The 23,636-nt window shown below is 54.2% G+C and overlaps 1 protein-coding gene across 3 annotated transcripts in view; it reads left to right on the top strand.

Annotated features, from left to right (window-relative positions):
- The first annotated feature begins 4,288 nt into the window (after window positions 1-4,288).
- The window catches only part of SOGA1 (suppressor of glucose, autophagy associated 1), a 67,415-nt gene continuing 48,067 nt past the window's right edge, over window positions 4,289-23,636 (top strand). The window contains exon 1 of one of the 3 annotated variants that reach the window (XM_049650837.1): window positions 4,289-5,427. In XM_049650837.1, the coding sequence (XP_049506794.1) occupies window positions 4,753-5,427 (675 nt within the window). In that variant the 5' untranslated portion in view covers window positions 4,289-4,752. The remainder of the gene's footprint in view (window positions 5,428-23,636) is intronic. The other 2 variants (XM_049650836.1, XM_049650838.1) reach the window with 2 other exon arrangements.

A 23,636-nucleotide genomic window follows, 5' to 3' on the forward strand; every position in this document is an offset into this window, starting at 1 on the left:
CAGGAATTTTTAACTTCCTGCTTGTGAGCCAGTTTTTCTTCTCTCTATAGATGCTCTCCCAACATGACCTCACCTGGTCCCATGGATTTAAATATTGTCCAAATGCTGATAACTCTTCATGACTCCAGACCAATTAGAGTGATCTGTTTAAAACACAAATTAGATTCTATCATGCCCCTGCTTAGAGTCTCCAATGAGACATGCCTTGGCTCTTCTCCAACTTTAACTTGTCCTTTACTGTCCATCACCCATCAAGTCTAGTCACATTGACCTTCTCACTTCCTTAAACATCTATCAAGCTTGTCCCTCTTCCAGAGTCTTTGCCCTGGCTGTTTCCTCTGTCTGAATTCTCTTACTCTGGCTCTTTGAACAACTCAGTGTAAAATGTATTTATACACATATTTATTTAAATACACATGTTTATTTAATTTTGAGAAAGAGAGTGCAAGCAGGGGAGGGGCAGAAGAAAGGGGAACAGAGGATCCTAAGAGGGCTCCATGCTGACAGCTGCGAGCCCAATGCAGGGCTTGAACTAATGAACCATGAGCAGCCTAATTTTTAGGGCTTTAAATTTTTTTAAATTTTGATTTAATTTAATTAAAATTTTTTTAAAATGTTTATTTACCTTTAAGAGAGAGAGAGAACACAAGCAGGAGAGGGGAGAGAGAGAGGGAGACACAGAATCTGTAGCAGGCTCCAGGCTCTGAGCTGTCAGCACAGAGCCCGACGTGGGGCTCAAACCCATGAACCATGAGATCATGACCTGAGCCGAAGTTGGACGCTTAACCAACTGGGCCACCCAGGCACCCCGAATTTAATTTAATTTTTAATTTAAGTTTTAATTTTAGAGAGAAAAAGAGCATACGAGCAGGGGAGAGGGGCAGAGGGAGTGAGAGAGAGAGAGGAAAAAAAAGAGAGAGAGAGAGAGAGAGAGAGAGAGAGAATCCTAAGCAGGCTCCACACTCAGCATGGATCATGACCTGAGCCAAAATCAAGAATTGGAAGCTCAACTGACTGAACCACCCAGGAGCCCAAGGCTTTTTTTTTTTTTTTTTCTAATAACTCAGTTTAAATATCACCTCCTCAGCAAGGCCTCCCTGACTACACTATTTAAAGCAGTTTCCCCTATTAATTCCTCTAATTTTCCCTCAGCCAGTGACTTGTTTCTTTCATAATTTGTATAATGAAAAAAAAAAAAAACCCTTTCGTTACAAAAAAAATCACCTCCTCTTTGATCCCTTCCAGGATTTAGTCTCCATTCAGTTTCATCAATTCAGCACCTTGAATGGGAGGAAATAAACTGATTTTTCTACTGGGTAACCAGCATCATTTCTTACAATCTGATATATAATTCTTATAATCATTTGATGCTTCATTCCGTCTCGAGTAGAACTTTAGGCATCATACACTGTGTGTCCGAGCTGAACATCACCCATTAGTGTGGCACAACAGACTCTGAAGTCGGATGACCCTGGGTTCCAGTCAGTCTCAGCTCTGCCACTTCCAAGCTATGTGACCTTGGACAAGCATTCCAGTTATCCATGGCCGCGTAACAAACTACCCCAAAACCCAGTGGCTTAAAACAACAATATTTATTTTGCAGTTTGGGACTGCTCATTTCTGCTCTACTTGGCGTTGGCTGGGACAGCTCCAAGGCTGGGGGCTGGATCATCTGAAGGTTCACTCTCTCCCATGTCTGGTGGCTAGCAGGGACCTGAGCTGGAGTTGCTGGCTGGAACACCTTCATTAACCTCTCCACGAGGCCTGGGCTTCCTCCCAATGTGGTAGCTGGGCTCTGAGGTGAGTGGACTGAGAGAGAGAGGGCAAGCACGAGCGCATGAGAGAGCGCCAAATTGTCTTTTAGGAGCCAGCCTTGGAAGTCCCGGTATCACTTTTGCCATTCTCTATTGGTTGAGGAGGTCACAAAGGCCTACTCAGGTTAAAGGGGAGAGAATATAGATCCCGTGGCTCAACTGTAAGAGTGTCAATGCCGCACTTAAAAGGAGGGATTGGATGGGCTGCGTATTGCTGTGCCTATTTTTGGAAAATGCAATCAGCCACCAGAAGCTCCTAGCCTTTCCGAGATCCTCTACTGAAGTGCTGAGCGGGGAGCCCGGCATAAGTGAGTGCCCGACGGTCAGGAAGCTGCAGACAGACAGTCTCCCTGCCGGCATGTCACCAATTCTGGACTCCCAGCAAGTCCAGGTTTTTCTGGTCTGAACTAAGTCTGAGTCCAGAGCCCCTTCCTAGGCCCCACACCACCTCTGGAGCCCTCCCCACCAGGGCCATGTTGCTGGGGCTACACTGTAGATTCATGGCTCCTCAAATCCAAAGAACTTCGGAGCAGGGAGGGCCCTCAGCCTGCTTCTCAGCCGTCAGGGACCCAAGCAGGATATGTGGTAGAGCCAGGACTTGGGCCCAGGTCCAAGTGGGAAGATCCAGGCCACTCTAATCTCAGGGCCACCAGTGTGGCCTCAGGTGTGTCAGGAGTGGCTAAGCTGGCCTGGGTCTAGCATGTCACCTGCCTGCATTCACACCATCCAACATCTCCAGACCTACATAATGCATAGAGGAGAAATGGAAACACAGAGAAGATAAACCATCTCTAAGAACTCTATAGCATCTCTGTGCCAGAAAATGACCAGCTTACAAGAAATGGAGGCATCAGAGCTGAAAGGACCCTCACACTAGACCAGGTGGGGACTCTGAGGCCCAGGAGGTGGGAAGGCTCTGCCCCTGTGCCACACAATACCACCTAGGGGTATTTTATGTAATGAATCAATTGTGGCCTATCTCCCCCCCATACTCTAAGCTCCATGAGGTCAGGAATGTACCAAGGACAAGTCCACTCATTGTCCTATCTGGTGCCTATGGACTAGGTGAGTGGACAGTCAGTGGGAACAGGGGAGCTGTGCCTTGTCAGGAGGGAGTAGGAATACTTTGCAGAGAACTTGCTAGGTGGCCCTGCTCCATGTGTCTCTGTCGGGCCACTTGGAGGAAAAATCTGAGGGCGGAGGGGGCACACACACACACACACACACACACTAGGACATATGTAGATCAGGGCGAAGCCATGCCTCAGGTGAGAAGGCATACCCCAGTACTCACTGCTGTTAGGGACGTGGGATAGAAGCGAAGAAGCAGACCTGGTGCCACCTGAGTGTCAAGGGCAGGGGAGGTGAAGAAACAGGATTGGGGGAGTGGGGGGATGGGGGGCAGGAGAGGAGGTGGAAGGAAAGGAGGGAAGGCAGGAACGGGGATGGGGTGGGGAGAAGAGGATGCAGAGAGGTAAACACAACCCTGCCCCCCTCTCCAGGTGACAAGGGGGTGCCTCTCTGAGGGGTGGGTGCCCACCCGGGGGCAGCCAGCCGAAAGACTTAAAACTGCCTGGGCCGGGCGGTGGCTCCACCAGGAGTAGCAGCCGCAAGGAGCGGGGGAGGGGAAGGAGGCGGGGAAGGTGTGATCGACACAGGAAAATCTACTACAGGGCCAGAAGCACAGCCCTGGAAGGAAAGAAAGGAAACCACCAGAGCCAGCGCTCCCGGGCTGTCCCGGGTTGTCCCGGTTGCCCTGGGGAGAAACGTGTGGGGATCAGGGTAATTGTCCTCAGTCCGTGCCAGCCCCTACCGGGGTCAGAACCTACTCCCAAAGCATCGCTGGTCTGACACCTCATAGTGGGCAGCCTCCATTTTAGCCGTGCAGAGCCTGAAAGCGGGCCGGGGTTGGAGGGAGTATGTCTGAGATTCCCGCTTGTCAAGGTGTACAGAGCTGGGCGTGCACCTAGGGCTCCACGGTCCCTACGTCTGTAAGAGGGAAGCGGAGGTCTAAGAACCAGAGCACGCCCTGAAGGTGTGAGGTTTGCGTTCCACCCCAGCTCCGCCGATGACTTCGCGCTAATCGCGTGTCTTCCCTAGACTTCAGTTTACGCATCTGTACAATGGGATAATTGGTCTCGCTTTGCAAGGTTGAGGGGGGCGGAGTCCGCGCACGCTCCGCACAGCCGCGAGGGGCGAGGCACCGGCGGTGTATATGGATGCTGGCTCCTGCGATCTGAGGTCCGCCCGGCCTCTGCCTGGGAGTCCCCTCGCTCGCCGCTCCCGCGGCCCCTGCCCGGACGCTGGGCGCAGGGGAGACTCGGCCGGGTGCGTTCCCCAGGCGGGCAGGGGAGGGGGCGGCGGCAGAGCGGAGGAGGACGGAGCCCGGGCCGCGGCAGCCCAGGCCCTCCTGACCCTCGAGGGGGTCGCTGTTGCCTCGCAGATCCCTCCCTCGCTCGCAGCCTGTGTCCCTCCCTGCCGCTCCCGCCGCGTCCGCCTTTTGTTCGCGGAGCCGCGCGCCCCCGAGCCGAGGCGGCTGGGCGGGGAGCTGGCGGGGCTGCGCGGGGGGCGGGCCGCGCCGGGCGGAGCCGGGGCCCGGGCCGCTGCCGGACTCGGAGCCCGAGGGAGCGATCGGCGCGCAGGCAGCCGAGTCCCGGGCGCACTCCGGGGGCGCGGCGAGGTCGAGGGGGCGGGCGCCGGGCGGAGCCGGAGCCGCAGCCGGGGCGCCTGGAGGCGATCGGGCCGCTCTCTCCGAGCTCAGGGCAGCGGAGAGCCGGTGCGGCGGGGGTCGGGGCCAGAGCGCAGCCCCGGGGCTGAGGTGGGCCGAGAGGAGCCGCGGTCCGAGGGGCCGGAGCGGCGCCGGGACCCTTCCCAGGGGCGCGGAGGCCGGGTGGGCCCGGGCCATGCGCGCCGCTCGCTGAGGCCAAGGGAGGCCGCGATGGAGGTGCCGGCGGGGGAGCCCCCGGCCCGGGGCTGCGGTCCCCCGCCCGCGCCCGCCCCGGAGAGGAAGAAGAGCCACCGCGCGCCGTCGCCGGCCCGGCCCAAGGACGTGGCCGGCTGGTCTCTGGCCAAGGGCCGCCGAGGCCCAGGCCCCGGCGCCGCAGCCGCCTGCAGCGCCGCGTCCTCCGCGCGGCCCGACAAGAAGGGGCGCGCAGTGGCGCCCGGGGCGCGGAGCGCGGGGACGCGAGTGGCCGGGGTCCGCACCGGGGTTCGCGCCAAGGGCCGCCCGCGCCCGGGCACCGGGCCGCGACCGCCGCCCCCGCCGCCCAGCCTCACCGACAGCAGCTCGGAGGTGTCGGACTGCGCGTCGGAGGAGGCGCGCTTGCTGGGCCTGGAGCTGGCGCTGAGCAGCGACGCCGAGTCCGCGGCCGGGGGCCCGGCGGGGGCCCGCACCGGGCAGCCGCCCCAGCCCGCGCCGCCAGCACAGCAGCCCCCGCGGCCGCCCGCCTCCCCCGATGAGCCGTCGGTGGCCGCGTCGTCGGTGGGCAGCAGCCGCCTGCCACTCAGTGCCTCGCTCGCCTTCTCCGACCTCACCGAGGAGATGCTGGACTGTGGGCCCGGCGGCTTCGTGCGGGAGCTGGAGGAGCTACGCTCGGAGAACGACTATCTCAAGGTGGGGGCGCTGGTGGGGGGCGGGAGAGGGAGGCCCCGGGAGGTGCGGGTTGTGACGGCCCCAGGGGCCTGAGGCACCAGCAGGCCCACCGTCCCACTGAAGCCGCTGGGAAAGGGGGCCTGAATCCTCGGAGACTACCCTGGGGCTCCCACATACCTTGCCTCCCTTTTTTGTCTGGGAAACCGTCTCCTGAGGAGGACCCTAGATGACGAGACTGGCCAAAGGGCCCTGATTTTGGAGGGAGGGAGGCATGAGAAAACTGCTTTGGAAGATGCCTGGATGCATTACTTGGGGTGAGGGGTGGGTAGCCAGTGAGGGGCTGAACCTCTGTCCTTCAGCTGCTTAGAACCCCCCCACCTGCAGGCCAGAAGCTAGGCCTTGGGTGGCTCTCTTTTCCGGGACAGGTATCGGTGTGCACTTCTGCCAGGGAAACCCATGGCTGTCCCCTGCCAAGGAGAGGCCAGAACACCATGCTGAGTCTTTACCCAGGGCTTTCCTTGCTTCAGGCCTGTCCCCGCCTGCCTTTCAGGGTGGGTCCCATTTGAAAGCATGACATCTGGGAACATCCCCTTGGCTAGAGTCCGACTTCCGCCCAGTCTAACGGTCCCGCAGCCTGGGAGGATGATGTCGTGGGAGAACTGGTTCAGAGGCAGCTTCCTAAATCCCAGGATGTTGTCTTCTGCTCTTGTCTGCCTGGTACACAGAGGTCCCACTGGCCCCTCATGGCCGGTGCCCTTGGCCTTCCCATGTTCCTGGTGAGAGGAGGGAAGCTGTCCATCTGAAAGCCGCCTTCCCTCTGAGCATCTGGGGCACCTGAGCGCTTCCCCGGAGAGCAGACCTATCTTGCCTTCACCCTTTCAGTGAACATGTGCACCTACTGGGTGCTGGCCAGTCTCTGCGTGCCCACTGCTTGGTACTGTAGCAGCTTTATAGAATGTGCTGGCCTTGGCTGGGAAGACTGAAAGCTTCATGGGCTTTCCCACCACTGGCTGAGCATGGTTTTGGAAGAGGCTGAAATGTTACCTACTACTCTCATCAGTTGATGGCCTGGCACCATACCCAGAGCACCCTGGCCAAGAGCCACAGAATCAACATCACTCTGCTGATTTATGTCTGCCTGGCAACACTTAGCTTTGGCCAAATAGGTTTCTCTCTCGTTAGACTTTTGGGGTCTTGCTCAACTGTGTCTCCTCTGCAGCATGTGTTCAGTAAATACTTGTAGAATAAAAGGACAGGGTCTGTCTGAATCAGCATAATCCACCCCTTCAGCCTCTCATCTTTCCCCAAGCCAGGTCTCAGCCTTCTCATCTATTAAATGGGAGGGTAAGTCTTCCCAAAGGCGCCGTTCACTGTTGACAATTGAAGGTTCGTTCAGTCAGCTCTCACAGTGTTCGGAAGCCCGTAGTGAGGGGAGGACAAGTGGAGGGTGGGTGGAACAGAGACAACCCAGAAAAAGGCCTGGTCCTGCCCTCTTGGTGCCCTGAGCTGCTTCTGGCACTGCCTGCCTAAGCTGCTCTGAACTCACACCCTGAGCTCCTTACTCCTGCTTCCTGCCCACACTGTCCTGGCGAGGGAGATGGGCCATGGAGCTTTGCCTCAGAATCTCCTTGTGTACCAACCCCTGTGGGTTCCTGTCCCTTCCAGGAAGTCATCAGGCAAAGCTCTGGAGTCTGCCTGGGCCAGCCGTGACTCTTAAGGTGGGCAGTAATCCCAGAAGGCTGGGGGTTGAGCCCAAGGTCTCACAGGGGCCAGGGCCTGGCTGGGCACCTCCCATTGCCTAGGCTGACACTGGACCACGTTTCCATCATTCATTCAGTACTGCAGGCTTCATGCGCAGACCTCAGGCTACTATTGGATCCGGGGTCTGTGGCTTCCTGGCTGTGTGAACTCGGGCAAGTTACTTACTATCTCCAGACCTCAGTTTCCTCATTGTAAAAAGGTATATCCCACATCTTCCAACCTTAAGGGTTAAAGGAGATAATGTTTGCAAACACCTCTGGAGTGCCTGCCTCAGATGAGAGCAGTTGTGATCACTGCTGTTTCCCAGTGGTGTGTGACACGTTTCGAGAAGCACCCATCATGTTCTCAGTGGGGCTGGGGGCCTTCAGGGAGGCCAAGGCCTGGAGGGTGACATGCAGTCAGCTGAATAGGACCTAGATAAGAACATTCCGGGCTGAAGGAAGTGGGAAAAAGTGTGTTGACTTCGAGGGATAGTACAGAGACTGGAGAGAGGGAGGAGGTTGGGCGGCGAGGTGAGCAGGGCCAGACTGTGCAGTTCTTGCCGCGTGCACTTTGGGTTGGTCCCTCTAGAGCTTTGTTTGATCCAGGTGCCAATCTCACAGAGGTGAGATGAAAATCTAGAGACTGGGCATGTGGACCATTAAGTGTAGTGGCTGTCATGGGAGGTGTTTTGTTCATTCTACAGATGGGTTAACTGTGGCCAGAGAGAGGAAGGCACTTGCTCTGGGTCCCTGAGCCGGTTCTCCAGACAGCCAGGGCTTGGAGTAAGAGTGTATTATGCTCTGTTTTTTGTTTGTTTGTTTGTTTTTAAAGTATATTTGTTTTGAGAGAGAGAACCAGCAGGGAAGGGGCAGGGGGTGGTCAGAGGATCTCAGGTGGGCTCTGCGCTGGCACCAGAGGGCCCAACACGGGTCTCAGACTCACGGACTGTAAGATCATGACCTGAGCCAAAGTTGGACGCTTAACCAACTGAGCCACCCAGGTGCCCCAAGAGTGTATTGCACTTTTGACGTGTTTCCTGCCCCTCTGGGCCTCTTTGCTTCCAAGATGCACAAACTGAGTTACCAGGAGAGGACTTTAGATCCCCAGTGTGTCCCCTGCAGATTACATGCTACCTGGGTTGAGTCCCAAGTCTGGTGGGGCCCTGCTTGGGTTCATCTCCCAGTGCTGGGGGCCCTGGGACCTGTCTACCATGGAAGGAAAGCCTCACTGGTGGTGGCTGATCTCCTGTTGCTAGAGGCCTGCCCTGGGGCCCAAGCCGGGAAAGTGTAAATGGGGCAGCTGCCTCTCGATCAGATGATAGGGGCTGCTACGGAGAAGAGAGTGAGCTTGCTGTCACTTGAGTTATTCAAACAAAGGCTGGGTGACCTTGCATGTTTGGATGAAGATGTAGGGTTTGTGGAAAGCAGCTTGTAAACTGTACAAAACGTTGGTGGTTGTGATTAGAAGGAAGATTCAGGGAGGGATTTATGGGGTGGCTGCAGCTGAGCTGCCTGACCTCAGGATCGATTCCAGCCAAGGAAGTCTGAAGATTATTAGCTTTCAAGGTTCCAGGATTCTAAGATGCAGCTTTAGTTGCAGAGCAGACACAATGACTGCATTTGACCTTCAAAACCCTGGTAGTCTCAGGTCTTCCTCCCCATCACCGCTAACTGTTGTCCATGTACCATGTGGTGAGGACATGCTGAGAACCATCTGAGTGTAGATGGAAGAATCTGAGAGGTGAGGCCCAAAGACCTGGCTTTCAGATCTGACTCTGCCATTTACTGTGTGGCTTTGAGCAAGTCGCTTGGCCTCTCTGAGCTCCTTTTTTTCATCTATATAATGAAGATGATGGAACCTACCCAGGCAGCTTCGTAGGATTGTTTTCAGGAACCAGGGAGGTATGAATAGACAAGAAAACGTTTTACAAGCAGTGAAATCCCACATCTCTTGGGAGAACTGTTGTCTTTGTTAGCCAATGAGCAGACAGGACGTCCGTGTCTTTATTCTTGGGGGAGCTGGGAGAAGCCAGGAAGGTGGGTCCCCGTAGCTTTAGGATGTGAATAAATCAGGAGCTGCTTCCAGGGGACAGGAAGGTGTGATCACATTCCATGCTGCCCTGCTCCCTCCTTGGAGGGTCTAGGTGTGAGTGAAGTACAGCCAATCTAGATGTCAGCCCAGGAGAGGAAGCATCCGTCCTCTACCTCTAGTTCTCATTGTACATTCGGGTAAATGGAGGCCCCAGGTCACAGCCAGGATTCCAAACCTGGTTGGACTAACTCTAGGTCCTGTTCTTTCTATAGCATGACTGGAGCAGTGAGCTTTTAGTTGCTAACGGTGTGTCTAGTCTGGGACACAGGTTGGTTAGAGGGATCCTGCTGTGTGCCAGGCTCTAGGCTAAGACTTGTTGGGAACAAGTAGAGGTAACATGGGCTGGGGCGGGGACCTGGAGCCTGCAGGCAGGCGGCAAGGGACATGTACGTGCATGCGTGTATGGGAATATGTGCCTTGCACCTGTGCAGCGCGTGATTGGGACAAGGGGGATGTGAGGTACCGGAGGAAACGATGGGGGTTTGGATCCAGCCTTAAGTGTTAGTTAATGGTTAGGCTAGAACCCAGGGAGCTGGACTATTAGAAACGTTCTGGGGACCCCCCCAGACCACTGATCCCTGGACTTCTGTGGCTCTTGCCTCATGAATGCTATCCCCTGTTGATCGCTTCCAGTGTGCTAGGCTCTGGGTTAAGTAAGGCCTTACTCCTCACAGCAACCCTGTGTTGAGGGTTCTGACGTCAGATCCATTTGGCAGATAAGGAAACCAAGAGGCTATGTAAATGTGCCCACGATTGCGCCGTGGCTGTACTTAGGAACCTCACTAGAGAACCCTAAGGAGCTCCCCTTGTGCCATTGCTCTTCCACCCTCTCCCATGCAGGAGGTGGCCTGTGCCTCTGAGTTTCACAGAGCAGAGTTCTTGCCTGGATTTGTCAGTTACAAGCTGTGTGATGTTGGGTGAGATACTCAGCCTTTCTGAGCCTCTGTTTCTTCTTCTGTAAATCAGGGGATAAGCATGCCTGCCTCAGGGTCATGGGGAGCCTTTCGAGTGTGGTGTACAGTAAATGTTAGTGCCTGTCTCTGTTGTCCCTTTTCCTTACCTGCTTCTCCAGGCATTCATTCATTCATTCATTCATTCAACTGATATGTTCTGAGAGTTGCCTGGCTACCAGGCCAAGTGCCAGATGTTTTCTCAGCTCTTCTCAGCTTCCAGAATCTGTCGCTGGGTTCGGGAGGGGGGTTGGTCATTATGGTCAGCAAAGCTCCCGCCTGGTCCCTGCCCTGAGTCCCAGCCCCCCAAGTGGCAGCTGAGAGGGGGCCTGGAAGAATCTTCTCTGAGACCTGGGTCTTTAAGAATCCTCAGCGGTTTGCCTGTCCTTAGGGGGAGGCGGGCAGCTCCAGCGAGATGGAAAATGAGATGGAAAATATGAGGCCGGCTGCTGCGGAGGCCTGGGGGGACCGCGGAGCTCCCAGGGCTCCCAGCATTCCTCACAGAGGGGCTGGGCCTGTGTCCCCGGGCACACTTGTCGAGCACACACAAACACACGTACGCACAGCGCATGCTCAGAGATCCACAGCCACTCATATGCGTGTCACATATACATCCAGTGACACACACATAGGTTGTATGCTTCCAGAAGCACACCTCATGATGTGTCAGAGAGGATACACTCTCAGAAGGACAGAAGGTCCTCAGAAGGACCTATGCAGATACAAAATCTGTCTCCTCATACACACACAATACCAGACGCGACAAACTCACACCATCTAGAAGACCCCTGGCTCAGAAACACCCACTTACACACGCACACATCTTACCTACCCAGACATACTTGGCTGTGTCCCAGATGGACACACAGCTTTGAGACACCCTCAGACATATCGGAAATACACATACATATGCAGGCGCACACACAAACCCACGCAGACTCATTACACACAGGCGCCAGCATCCACGCAAATCCAGAGATCCGCTCCTGCCAGGCGGGCACAGACAAGCTCATCACCCAGATGCTCACCCTGTCTCTTCCACAAAGAGAAGGTGGAGGCCCTTGCACACTTACCTTGCACACTTACCTTTATCTGGGGCTCAGACTCACACCCAGGAGATACACAGACACAAGACACATAGCCACGTACACATAAGCAGGGACACGAGCAGAGCGCACTCAAATGTCAGGCCTGTAGCATTTGCCCTGGGGAACCAGAGGCTCGCAAAACAGGATCCCAGACACACACACACACACACACACACACACACACACACACACGTGCCCGCGTGCGCACGCACACACGCACACACACACAGGCTGTGATAGTTCACCCACACAGAAATACAGGAAATCCTGGTCCCTGTCCTCTGGAGCTGGTGTGTACAAACAACTATGTTCAGCTACTCCCAAGGTTCCTTCCACAGGGCTGCTGGGAATGGTGAGGAGTGTGGCAGGGGCTTGATTTGTAACGGCCTGGGTCTGGCAGGTCACTACGTCAGGAGAAGCTGCACCAAAGGCGCTCGGGCGCCTGATGCCCAGCACTTGGGCCTGGGCCCAGTGGGCTGAGAGAAATGGAGCAATTGTCAGGCCTGCCCACAGAAGAAACACTGCCCAGGGGCAACTCCCTTCTAATCTCCTTGGAATTTCCGGCTTGCCCTCATCTCCCTCCTCCTCCCCTTCCCCCTTTGCTGGGGGCTGTGGAGGGCCATGCCACTCCCATCTTTGAAGGGTGCCCACTTCTGCCTGGGAAACAATGAAGGAGGCCAGGATGAAGGAGGTTGGAGGAGATGTGGACGCTCAGAAGAGGGTCCTGGAAGACTTCCTGGAGGAGGGGGCATTAGAGCTGAGGAGTTAGCCTTGAGTGGCTGCCTCTGGGTCCAGCTGCTGGGATGGTGCCTGGCACCTCGTAGGGACTCAATAAATATTTGTTGTGTGATTGAATGAAAGGTAGTGATCAAGGTCTGTAGGTGGTCTGTGGGCTTAAAACAGAAGAGCTGGAGGGAATGGTGGGTGTGAGCAGGGGTCAGGGAGAGGCTGGGAAGGAGAGTTGGGCTTGCTCGGGAAGGGTCTCAAATGCCAAGCTGAGCTGAGGTGCTGTGAACACTTTGCTGGGAGGGGGCCATACAGCAAGGCTAGTAGCTGCCCCCTTAGAGTGTGCCTCTCGCCCTAGACGCAGGAGTCCAGAGTGGGAGGAAAGGAAGGCTCTGTGGTCTCATTTACAAATTCCATGTTTGGGGTCAAGTCTAGGGCCAAACCTTGCTTTGTCCTCCCTATGCATGGTCTCCATGTGAAAATCCCCTCATCAGGCCTCAGTCTTCTTGTCTGTAAAATGGGAATCGAATCCCTTTTTGCAGGGCACTTAGGTGGATTAGTGTTCAGGTACATGGTGCATCCAGTACCATCCTGAGCACAGAGGAAGAGAAGGAGCCCTACATCCTGTGTGGCCTCCAGAGGAGAGGAAATTCCCCAGGGGAGGGGCTCGGCTAAGTTCCAAGCAGGGGCCTGACCAGCAGCCAAGGTTATTGCTAAGGTCATTCCCCTCATAGCACATACACATGACCTCATCTGTGGTCATATTCTCTGCCCTCCGGTGCCAGAAGGAACTTGGGGCTGGGGTGGGGAAAGAGCCAGAGACTCCAGGGTATTCTGGGACAGGCTGACCCTGGCCTTCACTGGAGGCCCGCAGGTCAGTACCGTGTCTGCATTCTGAGCAGATAGGGCTGGCTTCCCTGAGGAATGGCAGGGAGTCAGAGAAGGTGGGAGCAGCAGGACAGCCCTTCCCTTCTCTGGGGTCCAAGGTGGTTGAGAGCACTGTAGGCTTGAATCCTGGCTCTGCCTTTTCCTCTATCAGCTTCCCCTTTACGAGGCTCAGTCTCCTCACCTGAAAATTGGGGATGCTGGCAGTGCTCACCCTACAGGGTTGCGGTGAGCACCGAGTAAGGGAAAGCATGTGTGTAAGGATTAGTGGGGGCCTGGCTCATTGTAAGGACTCGGCAGCTATCTACCCTCACTGCTTACTGGCAGACTGGGGTCTGTAAGCCCTGGTCCTTGAGGCAGAGGTTGCATCTGGCTCTGGGTGTGAGTCTTGGCCTGGAGCAGGGGCCTGGGAGGTGTGCGTGGAGCTGAACTGCATTGTGGAGATCCCCAAACACTTCTGTCCCTTGCGTTCCCCCTTTCTCTCCCATCCCATGTCGGTCTTCTCTAGACGGCCAGTGCTGCATACTCTGTAACCTGGGGATACTCCTTTGCCGGTGGAGGATGGCTTTGGGGTCCCGCATTCTAAGATCAAGGTGAATAATCTCCTGTTGCCTGGGCCACAAAGAAGCACAGGCTCCAGTGGAAAAATAGTTTGGGGTCCCACAGCTAGGCTGGCTCAGCTAGACATCTTTCTGCTAGTTTGCCCCAGATCTGCTTGGGATCTTCTGGGTCAGCTGCATCAGCCTCTCCCCTCCTTGGCCTTGGCCAAGTGCCTGGGCAGCCTGTGTGGTTCTGCCTCCCTCAGCCTCAGCTCACCTCGCTCCACCCAAGCTCCCTTGTGTTCCTCACACCCAGGTCTCAGTCCCTGTGCTCTTCCCACCTGGGGGGCCTTTGTGCTTACGGTTCCCTCCCCTTTCTGTTCGTTTCCACCTTCCTGCGCTCAGCTCCAGGCCAGGCCCCCGTGTTAGACATCCAGGAGCTTTCTATAGGCTCCTTGGGGACATTTACCTCAACAGTAATTAGATTATTAACTGGGTAATTACAAGTTGCCCATCGGCCCCTCCCCCATGTGTTCTGCGTGTAGACAGGGACCTTGCCAGGGTGGGACCTAGCCCCTTCCTTTCACACAGGTGTAAATTGAGCTCAGAGAGGCTAAAGGGCTTGGCAAAGGTCACACAGCCTGGAAATGGCAAGAGGCAGAAGGATGGGAGGTCTGGTGGTGCTCGTTCCAGGGTGCCAGGCAGGGCGATGGCCCAAACAAAGGCTTGGAGGCGGGAAATGGCTGGGGTGTGCAGAAGCTTCAGGTTGTGTGGCCTGGAGTCAGTCTTCCTCTCTCCAGCCTCACTTTCCCTCCCCAAGAGTCTCTGAGCCCTGTTCTGTCCCTGCTCTGAGATTTGGCTGCAGCCCAGAGGCCGTTTGGAAGATGTTTTAAACACATCCAGATCCAAATGCTGCCTTCCTTCCTGTTCACACAGAAAGGACAAGAGGGACATCGTCAGGCGCTCCCACTGTGAGCGCCTCCCCCCACCCCCAAAAAGGCGCATGTCTCCCTATTCTGTTGGGTGAGGCCTGGAATGGGCCAGTGACAAGTCAGGCCTGGCCTTGGTGGGAGATGGTCTCCAGGTATATTCTCACCCCAAACACACACATACGCACACACCCCTCCCCTCCAGAGGGGGTGTCTGTGGTTTCAAGCAGAGAGCTGTGTCAGATTTGGGAGGCACGCTCCTGACTGGCTGTGGAGCCTTTATCTTCTTGAGCCTCTGTTTGCTTATTGGCAAAATGGGCATAAAGTAATAGCACGTGCCGCAAAAGGACTGGTAGCATGAGATAATGGAAATTCAGGCAGAGCTCAGCCAGGTGTTTGGCACACAGAAGCTCCTGTAAGTATTAGCTATTATTGTCACTGTTGTCCCATTATAGAGACTGGTCTAGTTTACAGGAGCTCAAACTGAACTTGAATCCTGGCTCAGCCACTTTAGTGTGGGACCTTAGAGAACACTGTTGACCTATTTGACCTTGGTTCCTCACCAGGCAGTTGAGGGGGGCGGGCTGGGGATACAGTGAGACAACGTGGCACAGAAGGAGCGCTGTTGTCTATTTTTATTTACTGGTGTTGGAGGGGCAAGTCCAAGATCGCTGTCTTCCTTAATGACCCAATGGGTCACTGGGACGAGGCAGCCTCTGTGCCAGCTGGAGCAGGGGCATTGGTGTGGTATGGCCATACCTGGCTGGGCGTCCTGGCCCTCCTCTAGGACTTTTGACCCTGACTATCCCCAAACTGGAGCCCAGCTTTCATCCAAGGAGGCTAAGCTGGATTGAGCTCTGGGCTAGGAGGCAGGCATGCAGAGTCCCTCTCTGCTTGACTCTGGATGCTCTGGGGCGGGGGGTGGGGGCGTGCTCATCCCTCTCGAGGCCTCAGTGTCCCCGTCTGTCCCCCGCCCCCCACCTTGCTGCTCCCAGAATCTTTGCTTTTGAGTGGGGAGGGAAGTGGCGTTTTGCAGAGCCTTCTGCGTTCCTTGGGGTCCAACTGCAATGATCTCATCTGGAGCCTTGACAGACCTGGGGGACCGACAGAAGGGATAGCAGATGGCGGCCCTAGCCTCTCGGGGGGCTGGCGTGCTGCCCCTGTGGCCACTGTTGGCCCACCCTGCAGGTCAGCCCTTCTGGACCGGGGTGAGTGCCCCAGGCCAGAGCCAGGCTGGCAGATGGGCAGGCAGCCTGGGCTTTAGCCCAAGGGAGGGACCGTGGTGGCCGGGGCGGTGTGGGAGAAGGCTGGCCAGGCAGAGGCTGCTGTTCCTCCATGGAATGGTTGCTACCCTACAGAGGGAGAGTTCTGGGTGCTTTAGCTCGGCTCTGTCATTCTTCCTGGGTCTGCCTGCCCATCGGCCTGTCAGGTCCCTGGAGCCAGGGGAGGAGATGACATATTTGAGAATGTAACTTGGGAGTTGGTAGGAGGGAATTTGAGGCCCGCTACCAGGATCCCAAGCCCCCATGGGCATTAGGTTCACAGAGTCACAGAATTAGACTTAAACATAGCACCACTGACTAGAAGCGGTTTTCTGCAGGGCAGGGGAACAGGATGGTAATCTTCCCCTCTTAGGACCCCTTTGTTAATCCGGCGGCTCTTTATTGAGCTGTTCCTTAGTGTGCCAGGCACTGCGCCAGGTCCTGCCCTCCTGAAGCTCACATCTTAGTGGCAGACTGACATTCCATAAGCAAACAGATCAATAAGGAAAATAATTCGCATCACAGATAAGCCTGTGACACATTCCGTGAGAGAACGTGGACACGATGGGCTTGGAGGGGTCTGGGAAGGCTTCTCTGAGGAGGTGGCATTTACGTGGAGGCTTTAAGCAGGAGGGGAGCCCGTAGTGCAGAGACGCAGGGAGGGAAGTCCAGGCAGAGGGACCCGCTGGGGCAGAGGCTTCGTGGTGGGACAGGCGAGGTGATTTCTGGGAGAAGAGCCGATGTGGCTTTTGTCTTTTGTCTTGCTTTTGTCAGGCTTTTGTCTTGCTTTTGGATCAGGTGATTTACATACAGTAAGGTGAGTTTTGGCAGAAGCGTACAGCTCTGTAACCCATCACAGTCCAGACATGGACCCAAAAAACTCCTGGGCTCCTTTCTAGTCCATTCCTCCTCCCCCAGCCTCCCACAAACACTGATCTGTTTTCTGTCTCTGCGGTCTTGCTTTTTCCAGAATGTCATGTAAAGGGAATCCTGCAGTGGCCTGCTGAGCCTGGGTTCCTACACCTGACATAACGGGTTTGAGCTTCATCCACGTTGTTGCGGGTTTCAGCAGTTTATTCCTTTTTGTTGCTGAGTAGTATTCCGTCACATGTGTGCCACCGTTTATCCATTCAGCCGAGGGACATGTGGGTTGTTTCCAGATTTTGGTGATCATTGGAGAGTTTTAAACAGGAGAGTGACATGGTTACAACAAAACAAAACACTCCATGTACTAAGTGGAGAACAAATTAATGGGGAAAAAACTGGCCATCCTCAGGGTTAAATTCAATGATCTGGTGGTGAATCTGGCTCTCTATACATACTCAGTAATTGCTCATTACAAAAAAGGCTGTGCCTTGGGGCAGCCAGGGAGGCTTCTTGGTGGAGGTGGCACTTGAGGTGGAGGGGGAGGCAGAGGTGGGAGACATACAGAATGGAAGGAGGCCCAGGCAGTACAGGGTCCCTTCGGGAGCTGGTTGTGCTGAGACACTGGCTCCCTGTGCCTGACTCAGCCTTGGTATTCCAAGGAGGTCTGTAGGACTCACATCAGAGTTCCCTGGGGCTGCTGGGTGAACCCGAGCCCTGTGGGGGCTGACACTCTTGGGTGGGAGGTAGCTGGGGACCTCTGCTGTGGTATAGTTTCTTCCTTGGTGACTGGTAAGAAGTGATCTCCTCCTGCCTTCAGGAAGCTTCTAACCCCCTGCTTCCATCCCTGTTCCCTCAGGGCTGGCTGGCAGCTGTTGCTGGGTTCACATCACTCATTGCCACTTCCTGTGTTTCTGCAGAGGGGCCTCGAATTTGGTCACTTTCGTCTCCAGCCCTTCAGGTCAAGAGACTACTCACCATCTACTCCTACTGACCAGTTTTATCAGATGGATCGTCTGGAGTCACTTACAAGTGTTCCAGTGGGCCCCAAACCTAAACTTCCCCCTCTTGTCCTCATTGTACAAAGATTTATCATCGTATATTTGTGTAGGTTTCTTGTAGAAAACATTCTGTCCTGCAATATTTATTTATTTATTTTAAGGTAATTTTTTTGTAACGTTTATTTATTTTGAGAGAGAGCGCACAAGTGGAGGAGGGGCAGAGAGGGGGACGGAGGATCTGAAACAGGCTTTGCGCTGACAGCAACGAGCCCAATGCAGGGCTTGAACTTACAAACTGTAAGATCGTGACCTGAGCAGAAGTTGCATGCTCAACCGAATGAGCCGCCCAGGTGTCCCTCCTTCCTGCAACATTTAAAATGGGGCTTGAGGGGCACCTGGGTGGCTCAGTTGGTTGAGCATCTGACTTCAGCACAGGTCATGATTTCACGTTTCATGAGTTGGACCCCTCATTGGGACAGTCTGCAGCCAGCACAGAGCCTGCTTCAGATGCTCTGTCCCCCTGTCTCTCTGCACCCCTCCCCCGCTTGCATGTGCTCTCTCTCTCTCAAAAATAAATACACATTAAAAAATAAAATAAAATAAAATAAATGTGGCTTGAAGGCCGAGCTCTGCTTCTCTAGCTTTATGCCCTGGTGGGGAAGAGAGGGGGTCTGGGGGGCCAAGTCAGACCCCACAGATGAGGCACCTCTGGAAGGAACACAGGCTATGTATTATTTTGTGCCACAGACGCCTTTAAGCTCTCTGCTGAGAATAATTCTCAGAATAATGTTTTTAAGTGTTTAAAACACAAATGAAACCAAATATATCACAATTATCGAAAGATACTTCTAAGTTATAATAATATAGTAAATATATGTTTATTAACTCATCAGATCTGCTGACCGGTCTATTAACCAGTGTAGTCAGTGCAATTTCTTTCTTTTTTTTTTTTTTTTTTTTAATTTTTTTTTTTAACGTTTATTTATTTTTGAGACAGAGAGAGACAGAGCATGAACGGGGGAGGGTCAGAGAGAGAGGGAGACACAGAATAGGAAGCAGGCTCCAGGCTCTGAGCCATCAGCCCAGAGCCCGATGCGGGGCTCGAACTCACGGACCATGAGATCGTGACCTGAGCTGAAGTCGGAGGCTTAACCGACTGAGCCACCCAGGCGCCCCAGTCAGTGCAATTTCAAAGTACTGATGAGTGTAAACACCATTTTGACACTTCTGCAATTGTTACATGATAGGAAAATATCTGTGATTTCTTTTGGTGGCAAACTTACGAGTATTGCTCATACAACTATGGCTTGTCCAGAATAGAAGGAGATGTTAATTTTTAGTTAGAGGCTGGTGGAAGTAAAGATATGCTATTTTTTCCCCCTTCCCATCCAAGTCGATGAGTTCCCTGAATTCTGGTGCAGACGAAAGAATCTGAGGTCTGCAATCTGAGTCCTGCTTGGAGGTCTCTCGGTGTGAGTTTGGGCACAGCCCACCTTCCCTGTGCTTCTCTGCAGTTCTCCGTCTCTAGAACAGAGGTGGTGGTTCCTGTCCTGCCTGTCCATGGGGTTTCTGTGAGGACCCATGAGATGATTCAGACGGAATGTCTTTGTAAACTGTGAAACCCCGTGCTGCCATGCAAGGTCTCGCTATTATTAGCAGTAGTGTGAGCTCATGTTTGGTCCTCTGGCCCAAAAGGGACCAAGAGACTCTTCCTGGCCAACTCCTCCAGGATTCCTGGGAACTAATCCATTTCAGGGAGCGGGTCTGCCTCTGAGAGGCTGCTTCCTGCAGGCTGACCTCATGGATCATCTGGAGGGTGTGTAGGGGGATGGACGGAGATGCACTTTGTGGGCAGGGAGTGAGTGACTAAGCAGGAGTTCCCTGGGTAGAGAGACCCTGCCCAGGCTCTCCCTGACTCTTTGCAGCTGACTTGGGGCTGGGATCAGGAGAGCTTGCCCACCCTGGTCTGTGGAGAGAGACTGGGCAGGGCAGAAGCCATACTCATCCTTCTAGTCAGACATCTACCGGTAGACAATGATGTGTGCCTGTCCTGGGCCATGCTGGGGATCAGACACGGGTGGGACCTGGCACCTGCCCTCCCCCCAGCTCTTGGGGAAGATAGAGTTGAAAGCAGACAAATGCAACCTGAAGTTGTTAGCACAGAGAAGAATGGAGTTCAGAGTGTGTGGTTTGGCCGGGGGGGGGGGGGGGGGGGGGGGGGGGGGTGGTGATGGAGAAGGAGAGAATGTTCTGGAAGGATGACATAAATTAGGAGTTAGCCTGGCAAAGGCCATTCCAGCAGAGGGACTAGCCCAAGCAAACCTGGAAGTAGAACATGGTTAAGGTCCTGTTTCCAGCTCCACCATTCCCTTGCTTGAGCAGCTCTAGGAAATTTCTGAGCCTCAGTTTCTCATCTGCAAAAAGGGAACATCTTCAATACCAACCTCACAGGGCTGGGAGGAGGATCACATTATTGCACATGTATGCATTGCCTGGTCATTCATGAGCTTCCCCATGGTAGCTTTCTTTCTTTTTCTTTCTTTCTTTTTTTTTAAGATTTTATTTTTAAGTAATCTCTATCCCCAACATGAAGCCCGAACTTACAACCTTGCGATCAAGTCATATGTTCTACTGACTGAGCCAGCCATGTGCCCCGAGATGGTAGCTATTTTCTAGTCCTGGCATAGCGGGACGTCGGGGGTGGAGGATGCAGGGGTGGGGGGCAAGACAGGAATAGGGAGGAGACCAGGGGCAGCTCCGGTTCCAGGTTAAGGGGCTTGGACCTAATGCAGAGAAGCCAGTGGGAAATAGTGGAGGAGACAGAAAGTGACCAGCTTTTTTTCCAAGTTATCTCCAATAAACAGGAATTTCCACTGTAATTAGAGCAAAATAAACATTTTCTATAAAGACTACTCTGGCAGTAGGCAGGGTACCCCGTTCCTATTCTCTATTCCTGTCCTACCCCACCCCCTTTCCCAGTCCTAAATAATCAGGCTGAGCTTCAAGGGGAAGAGAAGTCAGCTTGAAGGAGTGGCCACAGGGGATGGATGGCATTGACCTGGCAGGCCATGCCAGGTCTGAGCACCTTTCCCCGGCTTCTTTAGGCTGGCCTTTCTGACTGTGGGGTAGAGAATCAGGGCCCCCAGTTTCTGAGGTGGGCACTGCTGGCCTTTTCCTATCTGCAGGGGAGGATGAGGTTTGGGGTTCCCCACCATTGTTGCGGGGGGGATGGTTCTCCAACAATCTTGCTGTGCAGCCACTGGGCCTGTTGAGTCTGGTGGGGTTTGATCCCTTCCTCCTGCTTCCACATGGATGGGGGTCTGGGAGGGAGGAGAGGAGCAGGAAGGCCCCTGAACTGTCTGTGAGGGAGTTGGGAAGGCTGAGCTCCCCTCCCTAGCCCCCAGCTCTGTCAGTTGGTTCGGACTGTCATTGCAGGGCTTTGTAGGGCCACAGGCTGGGACTGTTGGACTGAGCAGCCCTGGAGGATTCGGTAGCTCAGTGGGGTCTAAGAACTTCTGGAGTGAAGCAAGGTCCTGCCCTCCCAGCTCCCCTCCCTATGGCCTAGCAGGCCCTTTCCCTGGCCCCACCTCAGGCCCAAAAGCTCAGCCCCTGCCCAAGTCCTGCATTCACCAGCTTCTGCTGCCTGCATCCCAGCAGACCCGGCCCGTGCGGGCCACAAGCCGGCCTTTGTGGACCCGCTCTCTTCCACGGGCCGTGCCAGGAGGGGCTGACCCGCATTCTGCCTGCAGCTGGGACGAGCCCCCGAGCTCCTGGGCCCCCCTTAGCCCCGTGGAGAGATGGAGCTGGCATGAACGCAACATCCTGCGTTTCCAGAAACTGACTGTGGTGAAGGGCAGGCCCTGGAGAGACAGCTGCTCGTGTGAGAAATCATTCATTCGCTCACGTTTTCAATAGATGCTTATTGAGTCCCTGCTCTGTGTCAGGCCCTGGTCTTGTGGTGCTGCCACAGATGGCTCTGGCCCTTTTAGGAAAAAGACTGGAAGGAAACCCCCTGCATTAGAGTCACTTGGTGAGCCCACCTCCAAGTTTCTGATTCATTAGGTCTCCGTTGAGGTTTGAGAATTTCTGACAAGTTCCCCAGTGATGGTTATATGCTGCTGGTCCGGGGACCACACCTTGAGAGCCACTGTGACTTAGGACCAGGTGGAGGAATTATGAGTGATGTACAGTTTTTGTATTTTCAAAACTGTCTCTAGGATCACTGCTTACTTTTATAAATAGAAAAATCAGTTATTTAAAAGTTAAAAAAATAAATGGTCCCCCCACATGACTCTAGCGCCCTGGATGTAGTCCTGTGTTGAGGGATGTCACCTCCTGTGACTTAAACGCCCTACATCTGTTTATGCAGCCCAACGTTAATGAGCTTGTATGTTCCCTGCACTTCTCCTTGGTTGATCCTGAGCTTCAGGTCCGCTCAAACCTCCATATGCTCCCGATCACCAGGTCCTGTCAGTGTGACTGCAGTGAGAAGAAGTGAGACGCTAGCAAATAGCATGGTGGGGGCTTGAACACAGGCTCATCTGGAGGCTGGTTTAGCTTGGATTTAGCTGACTGACCTGCACTTCCTGAGTGCCGTTTCCCTTATGCTTCCTTAATCCACTGGCTGAAGTGGCGTGTGGACCCCTCACTTCCTCATTTCTTTTGACTGGTGTGATCATTGACTGTCCCACTTCCTCTTTTTCCACTTTTAGTTCTGTCCACTTGGCATGGTGGCGGTGAGTCTGTGTGTGTATTGGGACGGAGGTGGAGCTGGGGTCCTGGTGAGGTGACCGCTCCTACAGCTGGTGTAGGCAGAATCATCCACTTTGGGGGTTGCTGCTGAAGCCATCCCTGGGGCCGTGGCGGCAAGTGGGGATTAAGCCCTTTGGTTGATGGTGGGAAGAGGACAGTATCTTACAGAGTTGGGAGAAGCAGATACCTGTTCCCTCCGTCTTCCTCTCCTGAGTTCAGAACCATTTGAGAAATAGTCCACAGGAGTCCGGTGGATGAGCTTTCACACTAAGAACTGGCTTCTTCCTGACCCTGCTCCTGAATTAAACCAACCCACCCAGTCTCAGGGGGGCACTGGACAGCCCCAGGCCATGCCCTCGTAGGGAGCCACACATTTTCTGCGGGGAAAGAAAGGCTCAAGGGCTGGTGAACACACTCTCCAGATTGTGTCCATCTCCAGGGCCCGAAGAGTTGTTTTTTTGCTTCTTGGACCCACTCCCCTGCTCCCATCAGTACCTTCCTTAGGTGCTTTTTCAGGGATACCTTTGGTGGATCATGCCTCCCCTGTGACTCAGTTTCCCTTTTTAGTGTACAATCTTTGTTAATTCATTCAATCATCTAAGAGTAGGTATTATTTCCATTTGTGACTCAGTTTCCACATTTGTTATTAGACATAATAATAATCCATTTCTTCTGCTGGGTTCCCTCACTCATCCCCTTACACTCTAATGATTGTTTCATGTTACTATGTCATTTTGGGGGTTGTTTACCTAACCGGACATACATTTACTCATTCAGTTAATATTTGTTGGGAGCCTGTGGGATGCTAGGCCCGTGCTGGGCATGGGGGATATTGCGGTGAGCGAGGTAGACGTGGGGTATCCCCCCAGAGACTCACAGTATGTCTGGGAGACAAACTATTAAAGAATTGCAGATGTGCTCATGGTGACAAAGGGGAAGTGAGGGACATCTGGGAGCTGGTGACAGAGGTGGTCAGGAGCTGCCCTGGGGAAGTGAGGTCATCCCCCAACACCCTCCATTTAAAACCCAAACTCTGTTTGACCCCTCAGGGCCCTAGATGGCCGACCCCTGTCTGTTTCCCCAGCCTCAGCTTATCCCCCCTCTAGCTACCCTGGCCACCTTGCTGTATTCTGACCCATTGAGCTCTATCCTGCCTCTGAGCCTTTGCACACTCTGGACCCTCTGCCTAGAGTCCTCTCTCCCTGGCTGTCTCTCTGCATGGCCGTTCCTTCTTCCCTCAGCTCAAATGTCCCTTCTTTGGAGATGGCTGCCCCGATCACGTCCTTGGACACAGCCTTTCCCCATTACTCTAGCATATTACCCAGGTGGGGTTTTTTTTGTTTCTTGCCATTTATTTGGATTTTTTGTATTTGTTGGTTTATCATGTGTCTCCCCAGTGA

This window comes from Panthera uncia (genome assembly GCF_023721935.1).
Source record: "Panthera uncia isolate 11264 chromosome A3 unlocalized genomic scaffold, Puncia_PCG_1.0 HiC_scaffold_11, whole genome shotgun sequence".
In the NCBI taxonomy this organism is placed as follows: Eukaryota; Metazoa; Chordata; class Mammalia; order Carnivora; family Felidae; genus Panthera; species Panthera uncia.